This window comes from Choloepus didactylus, chromosome 23 (genome assembly GCF_015220235.1).
Source record: "Choloepus didactylus isolate mChoDid1 chromosome 23, mChoDid1.pri, whole genome shotgun sequence".
Taxonomy (NCBI): Eukaryota; Metazoa; Chordata; class Mammalia; order Pilosa; family Megalonychidae; genus Choloepus; species Choloepus didactylus.
In genome coordinates this window covers 21,066,874-21,083,997 of record NC_051329.1, presented here as the reverse complement: position 1 = coordinate 21,083,997, position 17,124 = coordinate 21,066,874, and the positions used below count along the sequence as shown (strand labels likewise).

The window sequence follows — 17,124 nt, the reverse complement described above, 5'->3', positions numbered from 1 at the left end:
AGCATGTTTTATATGGCTCCACTGATCAAGGCCCACCCTGAATGGGTGGGGTCACACCTCCATGGGAGTATCCCACCAGAGTCACCACCCACAGCTGGGTGGGGCACATCTCCATGCAAACAACCTAATTCAAACGTTCCAACTTAATCCCCACTATTCTGTCTGCCCCACAAAATTGCATCAAAGAATATGGCTTTTTCTGGGGGACATAATACATTCAAACTGGCACACACGTCAAAGGGACACGGAAGCCAGCTTGAAGGGGCTCCCACAGGCCAAACTGGGGACAATCTGAGTATCCAAATAATGATAATAGCCATGTTCATAACCCACTAAATAAAACAGGAGAGAAAGAGTCCATACTGATATAAATAAAGAAAGGAAACGTTTGATGAAGAGGACCTCTGCATAGTTTCAAAGATCCCCCTCCCCCCACAAACATACTTCTTAATGACAAATGGAAAAGAGTAACTTCTCAGCCCCTAAGCCAAGGGATCAAAGGGAACATCAGCAGTAACGGGATGTGTGGAAATCCCGTGCTGCCTGGCAGGACTTGGTGGGAAGGGAAGGACACAGCATTGCCCTGGGCTATTCCTGCCAGAGATGCGCCACTTTGATCTCCTCGTGAGGAAACACCAAACCCAAACTGAGGGACATTCTACAAAATGATGGCCCTGTCCTCCTCCCAAATGTCAAGGGAAGATTGTTCCAGACCGAAGGAGACTCGAGAGTCAGGACAACTAAATGCAACTGTGTGATTCTGAACTGGATCTTTTTGCTACAAAGGGCATATTGGAACACATGACAAGCCTTAAATGGGGTCTAAGAATTACAGAGTAATAATGTATCAGTGTTAAAGGGTGATGGGGCATGAGGTTGGCAACTCAGTCCCAAATGGTTCAGGAAAACAGTTCTTTGTATGAGCGTTGCAACTCTCTGTAAGTCCGAAATCATTCCAAAATAAAAGGAAATGATTTATTTAAATTCCACTTCACTGAAATTTGGTAAAACACTACGTGTAATTTTTCTTACTCGGAGGTGGCATATAAAAGCTGAAGCTCATTCTTTTGCTCATAATTACTGATCTCTTTCACAGCTTTCCCCTTCCATCTTTTGGATACTTTAACTCTCACCAATTGACATCTTTTTCCTGTCCTGAGACCACTTTCGCTCTTCAGGGGAAGCTCTGCCATCCCAAGACCTCCTGATGTGTGTGTGTGTCCCGATTTGGAGGACTCTTGCATCCACAGCCCTGGCCCAGGTCAGACCTAATTTTAGCATTTTCCTGCTCTGAGCCCACATTTTTGGAGCAGCGAGGAGGCCAACCTGCCTGTGCGAGCCTTCCATTGTGAGGGCACGCGAAGCGGCGATGCTCAGCCCCCCCAGGATGTGACTCAGCATTCTGTTTTCAGTGTTCAGGGTGGCCGGCAGCTCTGGCACCAAGCACTGCTGCTGACTTCACCTTTTAAGACCGTGAACACGCAGGTTAATTGACGGCTGGGCAGGCAGCAGCAGCAGCCCTGTGGGCCTTGGGGCCAAGTCTAAGACAACCTGCAGTCCACCCATGGCTCGAGATCTTCTTATGAGCACCTGCAGAAGCAGCTTGCAGGAAGAGCTCTTCAGAGAAAATGATCTGCTTTTTTTTTTTTTTTTTTTTTAACAACTTTAATTAAAACAATTTCAGCCATGAGTCAGACATAAAAAACAGAAACACAGAGACACAAAACACACTAGTTTACATAAGCTATTTTAGGGACTTGCAATTTCTTAGTAGTGATATGGAACAAAAGCAGGGTTCTCTGCCTGATGTGCAAAACAGCCAGTCTATGACACCAGGGTTTCAAAGAGAGAAAGAATTTATTGCTAAGGGTGAAGCAGATCAGATGGTCTCTAGGCCTAAATATCTGTCTCCCTGGGTCTAAGGATTTTAAGCATTCAAACAAGGGGAGGTAGAATGGCCACTATTGCGATAGCACGCATAAACATGGGTGGAGACTAACCTAGAATAACCATCACAATAGTAAGTATAAACAAAGGCTGGGACTAGTAAACGTTCAGTAATTTCATGACCTGATTGTATTTTAAGGACAACATGATTCAAGCAACTGATCCTGTTTCTCTCTTTGCTTTGACAACTAGGAAGCTCAAAGGCAGCCTTGAAGCCAAACTCTGGTAACTGTTACCAACATTACACCATACATCCCCGACTTGATCTTACTTTCTCTTGCCCCAATTTTCTGACTAATTTTAAATTCTATTGCTCTCTTTGAATTCTATAAGCCATTTCAAATCCCTTTTGGAATGAGGTTTGATAGACACACATCAGCCCCTGGAGGGTCAGTCGGTATTCTTTTTTACTCAATGTGGAATCCCCAGCATTGAGCACAGAACTCAACACAAACCTGGGTACTAACTACATGTTGGCTGAATTTATAAATCAAGCAAATAACTCTAAATAAAAACTGCCTTCGTTACCAGGCTGCTTAACGAGTCATCCTTCTCCTTCCCACCTCATGTGGCTTGCATGGGAGTTCTGGGGGCCTGGGAAGCAGGTTCCTTAGGGAATCCTCTTGCTGCCCTGGTGGCTAGCAATTGAGCAGGCTTCAATCCGATTTAAAAGCCTCTCCCACATTTCCACCTGCAACAGACACAGCACAAAACAGGCATGCCTGGACACTTGAGAAGTGACGAGGAATATTCTTTCCAAATCACACCCACCATCCCCGCCCTTGTGGCAACTCTGTTTGGACTGAGATTCGGGAAAACACACCTTGAGAAATCTTGGCCAGCAAGGGCCACGCCTTGACTGGGAATGGATTCTGCTGGTGCCGGGATGGACAAGGAAAACACCAGATACTTGGATACTTCCTAACACAGGGCCTCCTGACAGCCTTCTGTGAAACAGAGAGCCTTTTTAAAAATAGCTTCAAAAGGAGCCATTTGAGACAGGGGAAAAAATCTGTAAAAATAATAACAAGCAAGACATCATGCTTCCCAGATAAAAAGTATGGTGCCGTGCACCAATGTCATGGCACAGGGTTGTGTGAGAGGAAGTATAGGCCCATGGCTCATTTGACAAGCTTCACTGGGACCTGCAGGGAAAATAGGGAAAGCATTCATTTTTCTCCCCCCAGGTTCCCCCTTGGTTCACCCTTTGGTCTTTGGTGGTGAAAGCACCTCAAGTCCAGCCCTGGAAGGGAAGAAAGAAGGGCAGGAGGGGCAACCTGGCTTACATCACCAGTGAAAATAATGGTCTCCCACGTATTAGGCCAGGGCTGGACACTAGACAGGACAAGAGTCTCCCTAAGCTTAACAACAGCTCTGCAAACGAGGAGGACTTTTCCTCTGCCTGGGAAAGGTCCGTGGCTGCCTGAGGTCCCGGTCAGGCCAGCAGCAAAGTGGCCGGCCTGGACTTCCATGCAGAAGCCATCCACGCACAAGCCCTTGCCCGTGTGTCCTTTGTAACCGACGTGCTGTCTCACGTGTCCCACTGTGTTTCTCCAGCACCGCGAGCCAGACAAACATGGTTTCCTTGCCAGCACATTCACCTCGTCCTTAGAAACCACTGCTTTCACCTTCTGAGCCCCCAAAGCGTTCCGGGAACCCTCAACCCAATCACTCACGCATGCCTTGGAAATGACTTCTCATGGGTATTCTGACCGACCCCATTTTCTCATTTTCAGCCTTCCTCGAAGCAGAAGGACTTGTTTGGATGTTGTCCTAGTCTTCGGAATTTTCTAATAAACTGTCCATATCTGGACATCTGACCACAGCACAGCTTAAGTGCCAAAGAGGAGTTATGAGGCAGGGGTCCTTTCTTTCAAAAGAGCTCCTGCAGCACATGACTCCGCTGGTGAGGATGAAAAAGCACGGCTGGCTCAATGCTTGGCCAAGAAGGTGAGTCCAAGTCAAGAATTCACTTCCTCTCAGTGGCCAGACTAGTTTTTGCCATCTCAGGGTCAGACCATAACCCTAACTCGGCTAGATGCCTGCAAATACATGAGCTGGTTTTCACCGTGGAAATAAAGAAATGCTTGACAGTTGCTACAAATCTACAGCAAGTGATCAGAAGCATGATATAAATGCAGAACTACACAGGTGGCTCCAAGGACACTCAATCTTGGATTTGGGAGCCATACTTTAATCCTGTGTTTTCACTTTAACTGGGAGGAAAGGGAAGCCCAGAGAGGTGAAGTGGTTTGCCTAAGGTTGCACAGCAGTGACCCACCTTGGGACAGAACTCAGTGCTCTGGCTCCCCCTCACAACCCTGCCCCGTTTACCATGAAGTGGATCACCTGAACTGTCATCACTCACAAGGAAAGGAGATTGTACACACTTGGTGTGCGTACATGTGCACACTCACTCCCTGCTGTGCTACGTTTGTAGGAAGAATGACTCCAGGGCCTTGTGCCATTCTTTTGAAGTCTTAAGTACAGGTATTTCGAAAATTTAATGAAATCGACTAGACTCTGAGCAAAACTCATTTTAAGTTAACCTTAATAAGTTTAATTAAGTTCCAACAGAACCAAATTAACTCTTCACCTCTCTGTTCTCATTTGTCCCCACTCTGGGATGAGTTTTCTAATAATAATAAAACAAAAATTAACACACACTGAAGGCAAATCCCGATTTAAAAATCAAATCTACCAACAAATTGCCATAACTAATTCCTGGGTTAATTTGAAAGAAATAGCACAACAGAATAGCCCCCAAATTTTAAAAAATGTGTACCCCAATATTTAAAATCATGAGTCAACAGGAGTCATTGCCTATAAAGTCAGGGGTGTGGGGACAGGCAGGGACCAGCCTGAGCACAAATTTGCACATCTGTTTGAGAGAGCACAGCAGAAGGGTAGGAAACGGGATTTTTGTGGCCCAGAGATCTGCGTTCAAATGCTGGCTCTGGCCTCTCACTGGCTCTCTGAACTGCAGTTTCTTAAAAGGAGACCACCCTACTGTGAACAATTAATTGTGCGCTTTGTATGACTGCATGGTATGGGAATATATCTCAATAAAATTGAATTAAAAAAACAAGTCTACCAATTGACTTTAGGGGTAGATTTTTATGCCTATTTTCCCCAGTATAAGATTGAAGACATTTTTAAGAATTGTTAACTTTCTATGTTGGTGAATGAACTGAAAATTTTCAGGTCAAATGATCCTTCGTTCTATAAATAATTATCTAATCATGTTTGTGGTAAAGAATATTGTCATTTATCATTTCAAGGTTCTCCGATTTTTCAAATTACTTCAATAATTTTTATATTGATGCTTTAACATTGTATTCCTTTCCTATTGCTGCTGTAAAAATTACCATAAACTCAGTGGCTTCAACCAAAAAAAAAAGGAGACCACCCACTTGTCAGGCTTGGAGGGATGGCGAAATGAGATAAAGTGCATGTACTACCTAACAGTCACCCGATAAACAGCACAGAAGTGAGTCTTATATTGTTTCCCAGTCGTTCTACCTAGTTTGCCTCCTGTAAAGGGTGATGTATTTCAATTCCTTTTCTGAGTAGGAGAAATAGAACTAAAGAAGATGAAGGGGCTTGTTTATAGTACACAACTCACAGCTCACAGTCATACTGCTGGGGTCCAAGCAGAAGGAACGGACCGCAGAGCCATGTTTCTTCTGGTTATCAACACTCTGCTTCCCAGTGAATTAGGTGACACATCGGGAGGGAGGGTGAGTAGAGATGGCTCTGGAATTTTGGGGTTAAGAGCACACGTTTTGGAGTCAAGGAAACATCGAGTTTGGGGGATCTTGGCCAATTACCTAGCTCTGAGATTTAGTCTTCTCGCCCACAGAATAGAATAAAAGTAGAACCTTCCTCATAGGATTTTAACAGCGATTAAATGAAGTAATGTACATAAGGCAATGAACAGAGTAGAGGGTTTTAAGCACTCACTTTTATATCCTCTGCCCTCCTTAGCACTTACTAACACACTGTTACTATCTTACTGTCTCTTCCCCAAGACGATGTCAGTCCCTGGGGGGCACAGCTGTATTTCCAGCTCGTCAACAGTGTTCGGCACACAGTAGGTGCTCAATAAATATTTGTCGAATGAATGGCTCATAAGCAGGCACAAGAGGACAAAGGCTTATTTTTAATACTTTTCAGTAGAGGTTTCCTTTTATTTTGAAACTGAAACAGCGAAATAAAGGGGTTTGTGGCTGAAACCAGCCTTCGCAGGAAAGCAAACCCGCGTGCTAGTCCATCAAAAGAACGCACATCCTGAAGTCTGAGCCAGCAGCCCCACCTCCCCCAGCAAAGCACAAAACAGACTGAAGGGTGGGAGGACGGGCGCAATCCAAATCAGGGTGGTGTCAGCTGGCAGACTGGTGTGGGGAGAAGACAGAGGTGTCAGAGAGTTTATAGTTTATTATCATAACCAAATAAAACAGCGAAGACAAAATCTTGCTGCTCTGACCCAAATGTTTGCTTGGGCAGGTGGTCAAAAAGAAAAATTTTAAAAATCCTCATCAACATTTTCATGCACTTGACTTGGAAATGTTGGATTTAAAAAAAAAAAAAAAAAGTAAGCATTCACTCCTGATCCATGCTCTGGGGACAGCACAGTCATATTATCTCCCTGGTGTCCTGCCTGGCACACAATGACTCACGTCTCCTGCCAGCCTGATGCAGCTCCCGGGGTGGCGAGGGAGCCAGGAGCTTCTGCCAGCAGGTCCATCTGCTCACCAATTCCCACAGTCTAAACAGCCCGGCTTCCAAAAGAGCACTGCCAGAGGCCGGCAGAGTCTGCACACACAGAAAGCAGGGGAAAGGAGAGAAAACCGGATCTACCATGCTTTCACCAATAATCTTCATTCTGGATAGGAGATCAGTTCTTGAGATATTTCCCAGAATGCATTAAGACAGACTGTCTGAATTGCAACACGGATTCTGCAAAGTGTGTGTTCTTTCTTGTACCTTAAAGGGGTGCAGCTCCGGAGAGCACGTAGGCTGCTCCCGGTCCCTGAGCAAGACAGCAGTGGGCTCCCAGGTGTGGACCCCATACGACCTGGAGGGCACAGCACTGTAGGCAGCCGGCCTCCTCTAGCTGCTCTGTGCTGTGAACAAACACTGCACGTGAACAAACCTTACGCAGACTGAAAAAGCACCCATTCCCCAAGTCCATCGTGCACCTGACTCTGGGCAGGGAGCTTCAACCACCACCCAACAACCCTGAAAGTTTTATGTCTGTTTTACAGATGAAAAAACTGAGACCTACAAAGATGGAGTAGCCCAAAGAGGTGTAGCAACCTCCAGGGATATATAGTAACTTACAGAAGTACAGTAACCCCCAGATGTATACAAATGCACAGAGGTAAAGGAACTCAGTCACTAGCCCAGGAGCCAGATTCCAAACCTAGGTCTGACTCCAAACCCCTTGATCTTTCCAGTACACTTTGCTATTTCTCATACACGTATGCAACTTACTGTAGGGTTAAAACAAAGTTAATATATTTAAATTGTTGGCACACTTTGTGCAGGCAGAGAACTAAGGTCCTGCCACTAAGGGAGACACCCAGTTAGGGAAAAGACAAAAGCACATGTACCTGCAACATAAGGCTGTTGTGGTACCTGTCCCAGAGAGGGAAACCAAGAGCTACTTGCAGTCTCTGAAGAGGAGGAAGTCAGGTCGGGGTCGGGAGGTCAGGGCGGGAGCAACTTTTAGCTGGCAGTAAGGATTTCCCAGCAAAAGGAACTGGCTTGGGGAAAGGGCATGGCCAAGGAGCAGGGAGCAGTCCTACCGGATTAAAAAACAGCACATGCAAGAGAGTGGAGCCAGAGCACAAAGGCTTTGGGGACCACCAGGAAGACATGAAAGAGGTGCTTCGAGATGAGTCTGTATCTGAGAAGGAGGGGATGAATTGAGGTAGAGGGACTGGTGAGACAGGTGGAATGGAACAGGGGAGGTAGGAGGGTTTGAACGAAGGCATCACCAGTTGGAAAGAGAAAGCAGGTGAGACGCCGAGAAGGTCCAATACATGTGAACTGGCAACTTCCTGGATGTGAATGCATCAAAGATGAGTTCCTGGGTGACCAGAAAAATGAAACTATTAATTAAGAGGAGACAGAAGGGAGAGAGGAAGAAAAAGAAATACCTTGTCCTCAGTTTTTCTCCCTACCAGCACCTCTTGAAATCTAAATAATGTCCATTTACCTTTAGGATCAAATTTGATGCAAAGAGAAATCTCCTCCCCAAGTCTCCCTCGAAACAAACAAACAAAACCAATTTACTATTCCATAAAATTCTTCTCCGAGAGAGAAAAGGGATGAAAATGCAAATTATCACTTGGGAGTGACTGAGTTTCAGTCAAAGCTTAAACCAGGGACACAAGAACATTCCTTGTTTGGCCAGGAGGGTTAGAAAGCAGGATGGAGCCTTGCCCTCAAAAGGCGGGAGAAGGGAAGGAGTGAAATGTCAGGGTGAATGGAGAGGGAAAGCCAAGCTCCGAACCCAGTATCCCACTGGGAAGAAGCCCCTGCCTCCCAAGCCCAGCCCAGGGTCTCCGGATGGTCATGATGGCAGGCATCGGACCTGCTGAGAGCTTCAAAGAGGCACTAATGGTGGTCAGAATTATTTCACATTCCGGAGCACCCACTGCAGATCAGGGAAGCCTTTGGTTCTGGCCCAGTGCTGCCCACTTGGAGGATCTTAGGCGTATTCCCTCACCTGTAGGTCCGAGATGCCCGATTCCACTGTTTAACTAAACTGGTCTCCAGGAAGGCAGCTTGGCGTGATAAACTTGGATTTCAGAGCAACACTGGCCTCGGTTTCAAGACAGAATCCCCTAAGTGCAACCTCATCTTCCTCACCTGCAAACTGGGAAAATGTACCCTCACAGGGTTGTGGTAAGGATCAAATACAGCAATCCATAAACCTGCTATACAGTGGGGCACAGGGGTCACCAATAAACTTACTTCCCTTCTCTTTATAAGGTCCTCTCCAGCTTCAAACTGTACAGAGAAAGGGGCCTTTTATTAGCCACACAGGCCATATTTACATGTTCAAATCACTGCTATTTGAAGTTTTTATTAATTCATTACACTTCAAAATACTCTGCGATCAGCTAATTAAAGTTCATGGAAAAAACAAATATAGTTCTTGGCCCCAAAGTTAATCTAAATAAGCCAGAGAGATCTAAATGCTACCACCTGGGGAAAGAGGCCTGAAGGAGTGGGATCCAGGGGTCAAAGGGATTCCAACCCCAGGGAAGGGCTGCAGGGAACTTGGGGAAGGGAGATGAGCACCGACAGCTGCTCTGAAGGCCCCCAAAAATGGTCAGAAAGCCCCCATCCCAGTTCCTCTTCCTCCTCCAAACAGTCTCTAAAGACTAGACTTCTGCTTCCTCCTCTCCCAGCCTCCCCCACCCTGGAGAGAAGGATCTGCAGGCACGGCCCGTGACTGCCCCTACTCGGGAGTCTGCATGGTTCAACTCATGTTTCCAGCCTGCAGGGCCACTGGGTCCTGACCCACCAAAAACCGCAGGGTGAAAGAGCAAACATGTCACCATCACGGGACTTTCCTCTTGAGTGTAACATTAAAAATGGGCATCCGGCAATTGAAATAAGGCATTGCTTTGATTTTTTGCAGGCTATTATTTCCCTACACACATCATCTTTAGAAATAATGCTTGCCACCATAAAAGAGAATGTTTTTCCCTCCCTTCGCTCAAACACACAAAAACTTCAAAGAGGAGCTCAGCATATTTCCAGTGCTTCTGCGTGGAGCTGAACTAGGAGAACATCCCACGCTCTGTGATGAACGGGTGACCCCAATTTCTGAACGCATATTTCCTTTGCCGATTAACTTTCCTCCTCCTCACAAGATGAAACACATTTTTTAAAAACAATATCCCTGTGACTCTGTTTACTTTTTTTTTAAACTCTGAGAGTCAGAGTTTAAGGCTGGCTCCTTGGTACAGAAAGATACATTATAACAAAGTGCAGGATCCCTTATGAGCCAAAAAAGAAAGAAAGAAAAAAAGAAAATTAAAAAAAAAAAACCCCAAAGGAAGGGAAGGCATTAATTCTTGACAAAGGAAAACAAAAACGCTTCTGGTGTCTCTTAAGTGATTATAGCTGCTGAGGACCACAGCTTAAGGAATTTTTTTTAACGTGCATCCCTAAAGATTTCTCACAAGCACAACAAAAAAACACCTTGAATTCATAAACTTAGGGGACTAAATGTCTGTTTCAAATCAGTGATGTGCTTACCTCAAAAGGCTACCAAAAGCAGGATCAAAAAGTGAAGGCATATTATAATGATTATTTTAAAAAATAAGCAGGAATAAAATCCATAAGAAAATATATACAAATGTTCTTATGGTAATGTGAGGGTTATAGAATGATGGACAATTATTTTCCTTCTTTTCAAAAGGTTCTATGTTAGTAAAGTCTGTGTATACTGCAATATATGTACGATTTTTAAAGCACTACTAAAAATTGCTGTATTCTCTTTGAGTGTTTATTCTCTGAGTAAGGAATAAGAGTATTCCTTACCTGCTTGGAAGAAAAACTTATGAAGGAAAATTAAAAGTCTGCTCACCTGAGGTTTACCTTTCGATCTTCATCGCTGCCAGCCTCCAACTACAGAGAAAGAAACAGAATGTCACATCACCAACACCACCATCAATAAGCGTCAGGACTCACGTCTCATGTTTTCTGCTCTAGTGTCTGCTAAAGATAAAGAAGTCCAGGAAACCTGGCTATTTCTGAACAGCCAGACCCTTTCCTTACCAATCCTGGTCCACTGTTCCTCTGAGTCATTTCCATGAAGGAATTTCCAGGTTTCCAAATGTTCACCCACATTCCTGCCAGAGTATTGCAGATTGATTCCTATAACTTCACATTTCCTATCTGGCATTATTACTCAATGTACTCTTTTACTCTAAGTTCTCAACTTTCCAGAATTGTTTTGGCTCTTACACTGCTTTTCTTTCTTAAGGGGTGGGCATGAAAATTTTTTTGTTTTGTTTTGTTTTGTTTTAATTCAGTTTCACTGAGATATATTCACATACCATACAATCACCCACAGTGCAGAATCAATTGTTCATAGTATCATCGTATGGTTGTGCTGTATCACCACAATTTTTGAACATTTTCATTACTCCAAAATAAAAATAATAAACATAAAAAAGAACACCTGATATATCCCCCCATCCCACCCTATTTTTCAATTAATGTTTGTCCCCATTTTTATACTCATCTGTCTATACACTGGATAAAGGGAGTGTTAGACACAAGGTTTTTTCACAATCACACAGTCACACTGTGTAAGATACATAGTTATACAATCGTCTTCAAGAATCAAGGCTACTGAGTTGCAGTTTGATAGTTTCAGGTATTTCCTTCTAGCTATTTCAATGCACTAAAAACTACAAAAGGATATCTATATAGTGCATAAGAATGCCCTCCAGAATGATCTCTAGACTCCACCTGAAATCTCTCAGCCACTGAAACTTTATTTCGTTTCCTTTTGCTTTCCCCTTTTGGTAAAGGAGACCTTCTCAATCCCACGATGCCAGGTCCAGGCTCATCCCCAGGTGTCATGTTCCGTGTTGCCAGGAAGATTTACAACCTTGGTTGTCACATCACCTGCCGAGTGGGCTTAGAGAGACAGAGGCCACATCTGAGCAACAAGAGGTTCTCTGGAGGAGACTCTTAGGCACAATTATGAGTAGGCTTAGCCTCTCCTTTGCAGTAACGAGCTTCATACGGGCAAGTCCCAAGATTGAGGGCTCAGCCTACTAAAATGGTAGTCCCCAATGCTTGTGAGAATCTCAGTAATTCCCCAGGTGGGGAAGTTTAATATTTCTGCATTTCCCCCCAATTCCTCAGGGGAACTGGAAATACATTTTTATTCCCTGCCCGAATTACTTTGTGATGTATCAGGGTTTCACATTAACCCGTACAAACCTAACAGATCTCACTTCCTATTCTGAGTTCCATGTCACTGGGGCATAACACTTTGAAAGAATCCATCTTCTCCTTCAAGCGAGGTGACAGCTGAGTGATCATAACCATTTTAAGTTCCAGCACATGGATTTTAAAAAAAACATCCTGGACAAGTCTTTCACAGTGGAAGGTGGCTATCTGCAGATCGCAAAAGCTTTTGGTGGTTCTCAAAAAGGCTTAAATGTTTAATATGAAACTTCCTGTGCTATTGGTTTATTTATATAAAAGCAGGTAAGGGACATTTAATATTTTCTAAAAGCTAAAGGCCAAGAGGTTAGACTCCAAAAGGAATTACAACTTAAGCCCTGAAAGCCATTTTTCTTTATTATTTTTTTCTTTCAGAGAGAAAACTAAAGTGAGAAGAAAACACACACACACACAAACCCGTAGGACTTTTCACCGCTGGGACTTGGCATGTTTTGTATGTTACACAGAGGCGCCTATTGAATGGGAAAGAGAAACCTGGAAAGCAGCGATGGCTGGGAGAGATGCAAAGCTGATCCGGGACAGGAATGAGACAGAAGCCAATGGAGATGGGAAAAGGACACAGAGCAAATGCAGGGAGGGGCCTGGTGAGCAAGGGATACACCCCAAGAGGTGCAGCTTCAACAAAAAATGAGCACACCAGAGGGTCCTGGAGTCCCTACGTGTTATGAAGATAATATATGTATAGCATTATGAAGGGGCATCTATCTCTCCCTACCCCAAACTAAAGGAGAGGTGGAAAAGCCAGGGAAGGCTTTGCTGACCACAGAGTTGTGAGCTGTAAGCTTTGGTCCTCAAATGAAGCATAAATGAAACAAAACAACTCACACAACAACAAAAGCAAACTTACAAGAGATTGTCGGAACAAATCCAGCGGATCTCAATTGGAGGTCATTCTGTCCCCCAGAGGACACTGGGCAATTTCTGGAGACATTTTAAATGGCGCTACTGGCATCTAGTGGATAGAGGAGGGGTGCTGCTGAAAATCCCATAATGCACAGGACAGGGCCCCACCACCACCACCACTACCACAACTGAGCATTTTCCAGCCCCAAATGTAAACAGAGCCAGGGTTGGGAAACCCCGATTCAACCCCAAAAAGTGACTGGAGATCTGCCCATGAAAATTAGTCACCTTGACCATTTGTCAAAAATAACAATGCTATGATTCATTCCTGAAAATTATTGATTTATCTCTTCCTGTTCTCTGCCTATACTCAAAAAGGAGTGGAGATGACTAGCGGTAAAATACATAAATCAGATCACTAAAGGATGAAAAAAAAAAAGAGAGAAAAAATTCGAGAGAGAAAATGGGAAGAGAGAGTTGCATTACTCCAGCCACAATTTCCCTGTTTCCCACGCCGTGCAGCGGGTCTGGCCACAGCTGCTCTGAGCATCTCTGACTCAAGGGATAAGCTGCGTTTTGATGAGTGATGAAGTGCTCTGGGGGTACAGACTTCAAAGCAATGTAATTCTCAGTAATTCTCTAAGATTCTTGGAATGAAAGGCACTCTAAGGTCAGTTATTTGGGAGAAGTTCAGGAAAGCTACATATGCCAAAGAATTCACACTTAAGGAAGAATCCAGTCTTGCTCCCATCTATTTCAAATGAGCTGAAGCACAGAGAGCGGAAGCAACCCAACTAAAGTCAGTCCAGAGGTCTAGGCTGGGGTGAATGGGGTTCTAGAGGGTGCTGACTAAGGTGCATGGGGTTTCGTTTGGGGAAATGAACATGTTCTGGAGTTAGTGGTGATGGTTGCACAACCTCATCAATATATTTAAAACCATTTAAAATTCATGATATGTGAATTATATCTCAAGTAAAAAAAATAAAATAAAAATTCAAAAATGTGTCTAAGACAAGAATAGACAAGGTATTAGTAATGCAAGGAACGTGGGGTTTAGAATCAGCAGATCTGGGCCAAGAGGCTCTCTGTACAACCCCAGCCTGAAGCCAGGCTTTTCATCATCTCGCATAGTTTTTGTGAAGAGAAAATGAGATTAAGTGCACAAAAGTACTTTGTAAACTGCAAGACAGCAGCGATAGGAGTGATGTAAAAGAACAGACGTCTTTGTGGAGAGGAGAGGAGCTACTGAGACCTAACTTCTCAGTTGCAGGCAACTTGCCACTAATGTTCTTTTGCTTCTAATCAGTGTGCAGAGGAGGAACTATTAGAGCCTCTTGTTAGTAGACAAGATAACTTCTTAACAGCCTCTCCAAGCTGAGGTCCAACCTAATAGCCACTCTGCAAAAATGTTCCTGCCGGTGATGGCAAAATGAGGCCAGGAGCAGGACAGATAGGGCTGTTAAACCAAATACAAGTCCTCTGCTCTGTCTCTGTCTCTGTCTCACAGGGACACACAACCTTTCCCATGCTATCAGTCAACTTCCCTAGCTCTCTCGCACAGAGAGAGCATGAACAGCCCAGGCTGGCAACTTCCAGGGCCTGCAAGGCCTTGAGCTCACTATCCCTTCCCTAAACACAGTTAAAGATCTCCTCGTCCTCAGGCCAACACTATGCCTTGTCACTGATTTGAGTTTAGACTGGAGGCTTTGAGGCATTCTCTAAGAGGGGTGTGTGTGAGAGCAGGGGACAAGCGGGACAGCCCTGCAGCTGCAGAAATGTGAACTGCTGGAGGGCTTCCTTCACCCCCACCCCCAGCAGACCAGCCTGGCTCCGCTCTGCAGACTTTGAGGGCACCAGTTCCCCAACCTGCCCCAGAGCAAGAAGGCTCCAAAATGCACCCATGCAGCCACAAAAACCCCCGGAACGGGTGACAACCACGCAGCTAGACGCATATAAACACACAACCCCGAATGGTATCAGAAAATGGAAAACCCCGACTCAGCCACACACAAAAACATAAGACACACAGTCACACAGAGTCCAGAGCACACTCAGACTGTCGCACAGTTACACGGACACTCAAGAGGTACAGCCACAAGTCCCGACGGCCACACAGACAAGAGGCCCACAGTCACACACATGTCTAGCCAGAACTCTGGTGGCACACGTTCACCGCCAGCACCTCTCACCCAGCATCGCGCAGGCACAGCTGCCAGCGAGTGGGTCCGGAAGTCCCACAGACACACACAGACCACAGGAGAGCGGCACGCCACAGTCACTGGGTCACAGATCTCAGGACCGGCGTCTCAGTCACAGACGCCCAAATGGGAGCCCCTAACGCACACCCCGTCTCCCGCACACGCATCCCAGTCCGTCACCCCGGATGGGAGCCCCAATCGCACCCCCAGTCTCCCCGACGGCAGTCACACCTGCACACAGTCTCACTCCACGCACAGCGGGTTCTCACAGCGGGGACCCCCCACCCCAGGCCCCGGACCTCCGCGTAGCCGTCCCCCGCCGCCCTCCCGCTCCGCGACCACCTCCCGCTGGCCGCGGCTGGGCCGGGCCGGCCTCGGCGCGGGAGCCCGGCGGCCCAGGCCTGGCGCGGCGGCTGCTCGGCTGGGCCGGGGCTCACCTCGCTGTTGCTGGCCGAGGAGGAGGCGGCGCTGGGCGTGGGCGAGCGCTGCAGGGTCACCAGGGCCATGGCTGCCGCACGGCGCGCTGGCGCCACCAAGGCCTGGAGCTAGAGCCGCCGCCGCCGCCGCCGCCCGGGCCGGGCCCGGGGCGCCTCCAGGAGCCGCGCGCGGGCGGCCGGGCCGAGCCGGGCCCGCCCCTCCCCCTCCGCGTCCGCCGCCCCCCGCCCCCCGCGCGGCGCGCACCGGGACTGGCGCGCGGGCGCAGCGGGCGGGGCGGCGCGCGGGGCCAGGCGCGCGTGCGCGGCGCGGGGCCGGGCGCGGGACCCCAGGACCGCGGCTGGAAGCCGGGAAGGATCCCTCTCGTCCCCAGTGCATCCAAGCACACACACACTCCCTGCCCGCGCGCTACCCGCATCCTGTCCGCGCGCCCGCCGGGCTAGCCTGGGGACCAGGGCCGCGCACGCGACCGCGAGCACGGCCACCCTCTTCCCCGCTCCCCCCACCCCCGAGATCCGCGCGCTGCGCAGGCGGGGAAACTGAGCCGCGACTGCACAGGGGTGTGCAGGGACCAGGAAATAACCTTCTACGGGCAGACTTTGCAGAAATCCATTTGTTTATGGACTGTTTATTGAGCATCTACTACGTGCCAGACGTGGAGAATGCAACAGCGAACGGAACAGAATAGGCCACGTCCTCAGGGATTTTACAGAGTTTAGTCAGATTATTAGGCATGTTTTTATTATTCTGTTAATCATTTTATATTAATTCCTTCTACGTGTTCAGAGGCCCAACTAGCTCCTTGGGGGGTCAGAGAAGTCTTCTCTGAGGAAGTGACATTTGCCCAGAGGCCTGAAAGCTGCGCAGGATTGACGGGTGAAGGCAGGGGACACAGCTCTCCAGCACCAAGGAAACAGGAAGGCATGTTGTTCGTCAGAGACTGGCACCCAGGAAAGGGACCCAGCGGTGGAGAAAGGCGAGAATCCAGGTCGGCTCTGGACAGATCGCCGGGGCTGCTGCGAGAATGGACTGTGAAGACAGAGGGCTGTAGGCCCGGGGAGAGATGGGAAAAGGGACACGAAGTAAGATGCCAAAAATTGGTATTGGCTGGACTTGGTGATCGGAAGGCCCCAGGAATTCTCTCCTTGACCCCACACCCTTCCCTCACCTCTGTGTCCAGCCCAGACGCAGGGATCCAATCTTGCCCCCCATTTTAGCGAATGGCTCCGGGAACCATCTCACCGACTCCTGGATCCCTCCCCCGGCCTCGCCCAGATCTGGGGGCTGTGACCTCCTTTGTGTCACTGGGGTGGTCCCTCGGCGCCATTCCTCTCTATTCGTGTTTCTCAATGGGGTGCGATAGCTCCCTAGGGAAGAATATTTGTGGGGATGTTTTTGGCTGTCCCACTGATAAGGGAAGGGAGAGCTATTGGCTTGGAAGACAGGAGCCGGAGATGCTAAATGCCCTGCAATGCCCTGGGCAGTCCCCCCCCACCCCCAAGGAACTGCCCACTCTCAAGGAATTTTTGGGTGCTCCACCAGACACTCATATGGGTGAAAAAACCCTTTATAAGGATCTGAAGCGAGAACCTAGCGCCATTTTGTATCTTCCACAAAGTCTTCTCGGAATCTTCAGGAATGCAACTATGTTTAAAGAGAGGGAAGAATATACTTTGCTTTCTTTAAGAGCTTT

General features: G+C 47.1%; 1 protein-coding gene across 2 annotated transcripts in view; it reads right to left on the bottom strand.

The window, feature by feature from the left end:
- Positions 1–15,626, bottom strand: part of SSH1 (slingshot protein phosphatase 1) — a 58,319-nt gene extending 42,693 nt beyond the window's left edge. The window contains exons 1-3 of one of the 2 annotated variants that reach the window (XM_037816993.1): positions 15,434–15,472; positions 12,803–12,907; positions 10,559–10,599 (exon numbers count right to left, since the gene is read on the bottom strand). Coding sequence is in view for 1 of the 2 variants with exons in the window: in XM_037816992.1 (XP_037672920.1) it covers positions 10,559–10,599; positions 15,434–15,502 (110 nt within the window). In the remaining variant the exon portion in view is untranslated. Of the gene's footprint in view, positions 1–10,558; positions 10,600–12,802; positions 12,908–15,433 lie in introns of both variants that reach the window. The other variant, XM_037816992.1, reaches the window with a different exon arrangement.
- Positions 15,627–17,124: the final 1,498 nt, after the last annotated feature.